The 9,051-nt window shown below is 47.4% G+C and overlaps 2 protein-coding genes across 2 annotated transcripts; one reads left to right on the top strand and one right to left on the bottom strand.

Annotated features, from left to right (window-relative positions):
• Positions 1-2,217: 2,217 nt before the first annotated feature.
• Positions 2,218-4,233, top strand: LOC119336164. Its single transcript, XM_037608181.1, has 4 exons — positions 2,218-2,438; positions 2,573-3,050; positions 3,162-3,429; positions 3,527-4,233. The coding sequence occupies exons 1-4, from the start codon at positions 2,414-2,416 to the stop codon at positions 3,860-3,862; spliced, it is 1,107 nt and encodes a 368-aa protein (XP_037464078.1). The 5' UTR covers positions 2,218-2,413; the 3' UTR covers positions 3,863-4,233.
• Positions 4,234-4,296: 63 nt separating this feature from the next.
• LOC119336154 (probable E3 ubiquitin-protein ligase XBOS33) lies at positions 4,297-9,051 on the bottom strand. The gene is made up of 10 exons (XM_037608172.1): positions 8,664-9,051; positions 8,508-8,567; positions 8,126-8,197; positions 7,821-8,029; positions 7,576-7,736; positions 7,416-7,474; positions 7,258-7,304; positions 6,882-7,025; positions 6,241-6,332; positions 4,297-5,239 (listed from the first exon to the last, which is right to left on the bottom strand). The coding sequence occupies exons 1-10, from the start codon at positions 8,838-8,840 to the stop codon at positions 4,698-4,700; spliced, it is 1,563 nt and encodes a 520-aa protein (XP_037464069.1). The 5' UTR covers positions 8,841-9,051; the 3' UTR covers positions 4,297-4,697.

Here is a 9,051-nt window from a genome sequence, read left to right as displayed (position 1 = left end):
GAGCAATTGTTAAAACTTCAAAATACTTGGATCAAACGGGTCAAGGAGTACTGCACCTTGCACCTTGACCACAGCACAATGTGCATTGACAAATTATGGCGAATAAGAGAAACTTAGGATATGTCTTTACCTACCAAGATCACTACAGGCCCGGAAGGTCACATCGTCATCCTCACACTGGCCATTAGCTTATATGCTCTCTTAACACTCGACAGGTCACCATTTGGGGTTGGTGAGAAGATTTCAGAAAGGTACTTTGACATAAGATGCCAAAGAGAAGAGAAGATTAATTGTTAATTTATTTGTTTCTCCATTCACACTTCTTCGCCATCTCCAACTACAAATCTAGTGGATGACGTACTCCTGAAAAAAGGAGGCAGGAGAAAGAGTAGATTCTTGGTGGTACCATTCCTCCATAGAAAAAACAACAGTGGGTGCTTTTGTGAAAAATCATCATATATGTCATACCTACGTAAATAAAGAAACTTCATTTTTCTTCTAATGTGGGTTGCCCCGGCCTATGCATCATCCTGATGCATCATGCATGCATCCAGTTTATTAAAAATATTTTCAAAGTGTGAATCAGTCATGAAAACAGAGGGGGGAAAAGTAGACAAAAAACTGTCTTGTTGGGTCAGGTTAATGCGTTGGATACCGAGGTGGACACTTTTGTGCTTTCCGTCGAGGGTACACTGTGACGTGTTCGTGTGCGAACAACTGCTATAGGGCCGGTTGTTGCGAAAGTGTCCTTCTCAGCTCGAGCTCGGTATGAACAGTAAAAAAACAAAACAAAAAACTGATTTTCTTTTTGTAAACTTTGACAAATGTTTTGAGTTCTTGCAACATTTCATCATCGAATGACATTCGTGAAAGCATGACAAAAAAAAATCAACACTCCAAAATGCTTTTGAAATAATATTTTTGGAGCATCAATTTTGTCTTTTTGCCACGTCTTCCACAAATGTCATTCCATGATGAAATTTTGCAAGCAATTAAAACATTTGTTGATGTTTGCTAAAAAAATCAGGTCTCTTTTTTATGAATTTTCCTCATTTTTTGGATTTATTGTTCACCCAAACTCATATGAGCTCAAGCTCAGATAATCCGTGTCCTTGCCTTCTTTGGCCTCTGTGTGAAACCCTCTCTTAATTAATGAAATAAGGCACCATTCGGCATGAGCGGTAAGCTATCTTAAAACATATCAACAAATAAATTAATAAAATGGGGCAAATCCTTTGCATTTATTTTTGGGAAAATTTTAATTGAATTTGGGAAAAAAATAACATCGTTGCAAACATACCATTCACTTCAACAATATACTATTCTGAGATTTTCTTCCACTTGTAAGCTTGATTTTAGCACATGTTTCTCCGTGGAAATAACCTAGGAAGGATATGGAGCTAGTAGCTGCTAACCAAGTCTAAAGAAAGATTCTAGTAAAGCAACCAGGCGGAGGAGTGGTGCACCTTGACCACCACACAATGTGCATTGACAAAATTATTGTGAACACACCGAACTTCTGAAACAGGTCTTTACCTACCAAGAACACTAGCGACCCAGAAGGCCATCGTCATCCCCTCATTGGCCATGCTCAACAGGTCGCCATTGTTGGGGTTGGTGAGAAGATTCCAGAAAGGTAGGTACTTTGACATGAGCTGCCAGAGGGAAGAGGAGATTGTGTTGGTTCGTTTTCTCCATTCACACTTCTTCACCAACTCCAACCGCAAATTTGACGGACTACGTTCTCCTGAAAACTGAGGCAGGAGAGACCAGAATAGAGTTTTGGTGAAGTAGTAGAAAGCAACAGTGCGTGTAAACCATTTGTAAGACATCATCTCCCATGTCACGCCTATGTAAGATGTGCGTACAAAATTCCAAGCATAAATCATCGCCAGTTTCATGCATGGTCCACTTGCATCCACAGGTTATATATATGGTTCAGGACCTGAGTGTTTTGATTATCATTAATACAAAATGGTTATAGCCCAAACCTAAAAATTTCTTGGACGCGCGCAACCTTTCGGAGCATGATTGAAACTCTACTTTTTGGATTCCTCTGTTTCTCCTCCAACATTATTGTGTGCCAAGAAAAAGCTCAAGAGAAAATTACTCCTACCTGTCAGGCGTGCTTGGGAAGACCCTGGAGTGAAAATTGGTGGCAGGTGAAGAGGTTTTTTTGCTAGGCATAATAATGCATGTATACAAAGTAGTACTACGTTGGTAGGCCGTGCCCTGGCCTCCACTAAGTGCTGCCATTTCTTTCAGCAAAGTGTCACCGCTACTCAGCTGCCACTAGCTTAGCCCAATACCCACCCAACACATTAAGCTGTCCTCCTCCTGCCCCAACAACGCCACACATCCCCACATCCATTTCGATAAGGATCCCAGAGCTCCAGCTCCTGCATCGCCTCCAATGGCGGCTGCTGCTGCTTCAACAGGTAAATGCATGCATCGATATGAAAACTGAGGAGAAACAATGAGGCAGCAGTTTTGGTTATCAGACAAATGCATGCATGCATACGTTGCCGTGTACGTGCGGTTCGTTAACTAGTTGTGCGTCGATGGTGTGCAGGGAACGGGAGCCCGCCGGTGGGTCTGCTGGTGCTGATGGTGCTGGCATTGGCGGCCGGGTGGTTCGCGAACGCCGTTCGCCCGCCGACGCCGACGCCTTGCGGGGCGCCGGGAGGGCCGCCGGTGACGGCGCCGAGGGTGCGGATGCGCGACGGGCGGTTCTTGGCGTACGCGGAGTCCGGCGTGAGCCGGGACGGCGCGCGGTTCAAGGTCGTCTACTCGCACGGCTTCTCCGGCAGCCGCATGGACTCGCCCCGCGCCTCGCAGGCGCTGCTGGAGGAGCTTGGCGTGTACATGGTGGCGTTCGACCGCGCCGGCTACGGCGAGAGCGACCCCGACCCGCGCCGGTCGCTCCAGAGCGCGGCGCTCGACATCCAGGACCTCGCCGATGCGCTCGACCTCGGCGACAAGTTCCACCTCATCTGCTCCTCCCTCGGCTGCCACGCCGGCTGGGCCTCCGTCAAGTACATCCCACACAGGTAATTAAACCTCCTCAAAGTTTCTGCTCTGAAACTGAAGACCCCGCGCGTAAGGTTCAGTGATCGGCGACACTAACGACTGACTGGTTCTACTGGCAATTGGTTATGCAGGCTGGCCGGAGTGGCGATGATGGCGCCGGTGATAAACTACCGGTGGTCGGGGCTGCCGAGGGGGCTGGCCCGGCAGCTGTACCGGCGGCAGCCGCTGGGCGACCAGTGGTCGCTCCGCGTGGCCTACTACGCGCCGTGGCTGCTGCACTGGTGGATGAGCCAGCCATGGCTGCCCACCTCCACCGTCGTCAGCGGCTCCGGCTCCTTCCCCAACGCCCTCGACGAGAAGAACCGCCTCATGGCCCTCTCCACCGGAATGTTCCAAAAGGTTCGTCCTCCCTTCCCTCAGCTCCCCCATTGTCGATCTCGATCCAAGCCTCACGATACGACCCTGATGCAACGATCATGCGCTTTGCTTTGTGCAGAGGGCACAGGCGGCGACGCAGCAGGGGGTGCAGGAGTCGTTCTACCGCGACATGGCGGTGATGTTCGGGCGGTGGACGGAGTTCGAGCCGACGGACCTCGGGGAGGCACCGCCGTTCCCGGTGCACCTCTTCCAGGGCGATGAGGACGGTGTCGTGCCGGTGCAGCTGCAGCGGCACATATGCCGCCGGCTCGGCTGGGTCAGCTACCACGAGCTCGCCGGGGTGGGGCACTTCCTGTCGGCGGTGCCGGGGCTCGGAGACAGGATCATCAGCACCCTATTGCCAGGGCCGGCGGGTAACAGCTCGACCGCCGCCGGCAGTGTCTGCGCGTACTGAAACCAAAGACGACTGATGACTGATCTTCAGTAGGTAGAGGACTGTAGGAAGCAATGCTGAAGAAAAAGGATTTTTCCCTCCGTTCCAAAATTATAAGATGTTCTAAGTTTTTCTGATTCAGATGTATATAGACGCATTTTAGTGTGGTTGTTCACTCCTTCCAGCATGTATGTACTCCCTCCGTTCCTAAATACTTGTCTTTCTAGACATTTCAAATGACTACTACATACGGATGTACGTAGACATATTTTAGAGTGTAGATTCACTCATTTTGCTCCGTATGTAGTCACTTGTTGAAATGCCTAGAAAGACAAGTATTTAGGAACGGAGGGAGTAGTTCATATTGAAATATGTAAAACATCTTTATAACAGTGAACGGAGGAAATGCATTTCATGTGAGCTCAGCTAACCACTACTGTACTGTACAAACAAACTGAAGAGATTGTGACATAATCTATATATCATCAGGGGGCAATTTGATGTCATGTTACATAGAATCTTATCACCGGGATCAGAAGAAGCAAAAAGCAACCCCATCCAAACCGTGTAATTTACATGCAGCTACAGAACAGTAACTGACTAGTGATTTTCAAGCTATGATCTAGACTCACTCACAGTCTCATATGACACAACACAGTAGATATGAGCCGAATGTTACAATACAGTGAAAACTACGGCAGCCAAAAGCTGCAGGATGGATCACCAAAACACCAAAATCTTGGCTGTAAAACGGGAGAAAAAGAAAGACAGCCGGGGAGGAAAGAATAACTGCTGATCATCTCCCGCATTTAGCTGCTATGAATCCAAATATATTCACAACCAGGAAGGAGAGGAATCAAGCATTGATTTCCGCATTGCACTGCTGCTCCCTCTGACAGCTTCTGCGACTCCAGAACATGCCTGAGCAGGTGGTCCGGTCAACGTCCTGCTCTCCCCTCTTATCCAGCTCTGTGCTTGCGCTGTGCGAGGGCCGCGGAGATTGCACCTCGGAGCCATCCAGCGTTTCTGTTGAGCCGCATGGATCGTCATCACTGCACCTGCAGGTTGGGAGGGCGGACGACGGAAATGGGCTGCAGGTCAGTGGACAGACCAACTCGGAAGAGAGAGCTGCCACACGGTTCCGCCTGATTTCAGATTTACAGACAGTTGCTGGGGAGTCCACAGAACGGGTATTCAAAATGCATGGATTGCAGAATGTGAGTGCTGAGCTTGATTTGAGCCCTTCTGTCGGTGTGCTCGGTAGCTTAGTGAATGACATTATTCCATTCCTGCAGAGAGGGCATGGGATTGACCCAGCTGGGCCTGTGAACTCCACACGGACATTACTGGTTGAGCAAAGATAGAGAGCGCATTTGATGCAGAACTCGTGACCACAGCCTGAAAGAACAGAATGTAATGTTAGGATACCACCATTGCATTTTTCATCTGGTGGTGTACTGTAATGTGGTGTACATGAGCAAGTGAAATCCTATTGAAAAAACATGACTTAATAAACCTTAAGATTACTCCACACAGGCAGGTTCAGGTTATTTCGTATTCGGTTTCATGTTTCTGCCATTATCACTGTTTATTAGCATTGTTTGAAACAAGGGAATTCACAAAAGGGTGGCATCATAAGGATACAGAAATATGAGCCTCCTTTTCAGATTACTATGACACTGAATGATCGCCCCAACTTGTCAAGTGTTTCAGTTTGTGATAAAAGAAAATAGTCTTAGGTGTTCTAACTAAGTCAATAACAAATTTCAATTTTCAAGTGCTAAGATGCATAGTGTAAAGCTGCTGCCTTGTGACCATGAGGTCACGGGTTCAAGTCCTGGAAACAGCCTCTTGCAGAAATGTAGGGAAAGGCTGCGTACAATAGACCCAAAGTGGTCGGACCCTTCCCCAGACCCTGCACAAGCGGGAGCTACATGCACTGGGGCTGCCCCTTTTTTTTAAGATGCATAGTGTTATTCTCTAACAAAAAAATGCAAGGATAGCGAAGATGACTCATTGGTGCATATCCAAGCTTAGATTGTACTCCCTCCGTTCCTAAATATTTGTCTTTCTAGAGATTTCAACAAGTGACTACATACGGAGCAAAATGAGTGAATCTACATTCTAAAATATGTCTATATACATCCGTATGTAGTAGTCCATTTGAATCTCTGAAAAGACAAATATTTAGGAACGGAGGGAGTAAATATGAACAAATGTAACATGTTCACAAATAGATGGAGCTTAGTAGATTGGATTAGACAGGACTGTGTCCATCTCTTGACAAATTGTTATGATAGTTTTTATCCAATGATCATTGGGCAGTCTGTAAAATATGCTTATGCCCTTAGTTAAGGAATGGGATAATGTTCATGCAAAGTGTGTCATGTAGCCCCCACCTTCAGCAGCTACAGAGCAAGACCGTTCCAGGCAAACTGCACAAAGGTCACTCTCATCCACCGAGGATACGGTGTGTTGCAACCCAAATTCTCTGCAAAGCATATAAAAGAAATCCATAAGCAAAAGAGCCGACAAGTGCACTCCTCATTTTGAATATTGAACATGGAAGTGTCGATAATTGAAAGCATTATATGGTGTCTGAACAGCAAGCACTTGTATCAAAGGTGAAATAAGTCAAGAAAGGCACACTCAGCTCACTCTACGGTAACAACACCATAAAGAGTGAACTCACTGAAGATGACAAAACACAAGAAGATGAGTAAAAACATTTGTTCTATGTCCGTTCCAACTCAAGAACAGACTTTGGCAGTTGCCTTGTTCAGGTATGCCTTTCTGCAAGTAAAATTGCAGAAACCATTGCAATTCCGCAAGACATATAAACTGGCCCAATTGATTATAAGAACCAGATCAGCTGGTATGCAGAATGAAACTGCTTGCACCCTTGTGTGTTTCTCAAAAAGCATAGATTCAGAAATAAGCAGCACTCATTGTTGTTCATAAAAGTAACAGTTGTCATTATATTTTACTTATAAAACTGAAAAAATCCTAAGTGGTGTATGGTGAGTTGTTGGGCACTAACCTGGCTATATTAAGTATGCTCATCAGTGGCAAGGCAAGATAACTGGATGGCTGAATTGCTGGAATAATCGTGTGTGAATTTGGAGAAAGTAATGGCTCCAAGCAACGGCGTCCAAATATCCTAGCAACATCCATGGGAAGCCACCTAAAGAACAAGGCGTATTAGTAACATTTCAACAGGAAGATACACGTTAGGTTCAAGTAGAGCCGGTCAAGTTAATATAATAAAATATCTGTGATGGCACGCAACAACAACAACAACAACAACAAAGCCTTTAGTCCCAAGCAAGTTGGGGTAGGCTAGAGGCTGTGATGGCACGGTCAATAAATATTTTGAAATACAACTTGGCATTAATAATTGGACAACAGATTCTTACCCATTGCAGTTGAGTGTCAACCTGCTAGCACCTTTTGAAAGAAGTACCTGTGATGGTGGCATTACAAACATTAGAACGTATCAACACATATGCGACAAGTACAGGCGTGAAATGGTACATGTCCAAAAATACGATGCTCCTTTATGACAGTAACATACCTGGCAACACTCCAGACTGCCCCCACCGGCTGCATAATGCAAAGGAGTGCTGCCAGCTCCTGATCCATATACAGATATAATTTGAGAACTCGTTTTATTTTAGGTAAGAAAAGATAGCATTATCTACTGCATATCATCTGAAATAAGAATCATCACTCGCCTATCAAATTTGATGTAGTTCCATAGGGAAATGTGACAGCTGAGACATTTGCACCTAACTCAATCAACAATTGCATGCAATCGAAATGACCATTCAAAGCTGCCATGTGAAGAGCAGTAACACCGCCATCAGCAGGTTTGTTGATGTACCTCACACGAGCACTGCACAAAGACAGCGTACAGTTGGTTGCTAGTTATTTCAAGCACAATAGACAACACTAGATCAACACTTGACAAAATACATACGGTTCATTAAATTTCAGTCCCAGTGAAGAAGTAGGACTGCTGCCGCTATTCGTCTGAGAATCACCGCCATCTGCCACCGAAGAGGCAGTATCCTCCAAGGGCCCTCTTGGGATGAAGTCGGCAAGTAACAGCCTTACACATCGAACAAGTCCGTCGTGTGCTGCAAAGTGCAATGCCGTTCGACCGCTCAAGTAATCCGCTCTGGTAACCTTCCAAGCAACCCAAACAGAAGCAGCAGTCAGCACCTTCCTTGTCTCAGGGCAGAAATGGTACACATTGTAAAGACCATATCAGAAATACCATACATTGCATCTGAAGAGCAGAAGCATCTGAACCACCTCCCAGTGTCCATGTCGGCATGCATGCATCAATGCGGTCTTTATCCGCCCATCCAAGTAAACAAAAACAATCAGTTAAATGATTCCACTCGCATAAAGGATTCTAGAGATTGATCGAAATGTAACACATGTTTATCCCGTGGGCGAGCACAGGGCAGGAGACCACGAGAGCCCAACAAGAATTCAGTTTTTGGTTTGTCCCGATATTGCAAAGATCAGGTAGTACTACTTCCACTAGAAACACGACGCGGTGGCTGCCAATTTCAGCACGTATAAATGACAGATCTTCCATTTTTGGGGGGAGATACCTATCCTATCCATGAAATGGTACTCGGACAGAAAGATCTACCTGACCGCAGTAGTTCCGCGCGTTCACATCCGCGCCCTTCTCCAGCAGCAGCGTCACAATCTGAAAACCAAAAAACCACCAGTCCGTGAATCAAATCGAACGGGAAACCACGCACGCGGGCGCGTATATAGAATCACAAGGGAGAGGGGCACGGACGTCGAGGTGGCCCTTGGCGGCGGCGAAGTGGAGCGGCGAGTTGAGGCCGCCGAAGGTGGAGTAGCGCGCGAGCGCCGGGCTGAGCTCGAGCAGCATGCGCGCCTCGACGGCGTCCTCGTCCCGCGCCGCGGACACCAGCCGCTCGCCGGACGCGGAGCACCCGAGCGAGTTCCCCATCGCCGCCCTCCTCGCCCGCACCGGCGAGCGGCGTCCTCGTGGGCACGAGCACGCCGCAGGGGCGGACGAGGCGCGGGGGAGCCGACGGTCGGTGGGATCGCCGGCGGCGAGGCGTGCGGCCGTAATTTAGGGGCGGGGGCCGGTGGTGGGTCGTCTTCGCGTCTTGCGTTCTGGGGTCTCAAATTTTTCTCAGGCCCGGAACAAGGGGGAG

The sequence above is a fragment of the Triticum dicoccoides genome, chromosome 1B (assembly GCF_002162155.2).
Source record: "Triticum dicoccoides isolate Atlit2015 ecotype Zavitan chromosome 1B, WEW_v2.0, whole genome shotgun sequence".
NCBI lineage: Eukaryota > Viridiplantae > Streptophyta > Magnoliopsida > Poales > Poaceae > Triticum > Triticum dicoccoides.
The sequence above is the reverse complement of the archived record's forward strand: the minus strand, read 5'-3'. Positions and strand labels throughout refer to the sequence as shown.

Excerpts from the sequence above, each read along its gene's own strand:
- LOC119336154 (XM_037608172.1), bottom strand. The coding sequence starts at position 8,840 with ATGGGGAACTCGCTCGGGTGCTCCGCGTCCGGCGAGCGGCTGGTGTCC. Across the intron at positions 8,198-8,507 it reads CGCGGAACTACTGCGGTCAG|ACCGCATTGATGCATGCATG; the intron begins GTAGATCTTTCT and ends GGGCGGATAAAG. Across the intron at positions 7,026-7,257 it reads TTGACACTCAACTGCAATGG|GTGGCTTCCCATGGATGTTG; the intron begins GTAAGAATCTGT and ends CTTGTTCTTTAG.
- LOC119336164 (XM_037608181.1), top strand. The coding sequence starts at position 2,414 with ATGGCGGCTGCTGCTGCTTCAACAG. Across the intron at positions 2,439-2,572 it reads GGCTGCTGCTGCTTCAACAG|GGAACGGGAGCCCGCCGGTG; the intron begins GTAAATGCATGC and ends GATGGTGTGCAG. Across the intron at positions 3,430-3,526 it reads CCACCGGAATGTTCCAAAAG|AGGGCACAGGCGGCGACGCA; the intron begins GTTCGTCCTCCC and ends TGCTTTGTGCAG.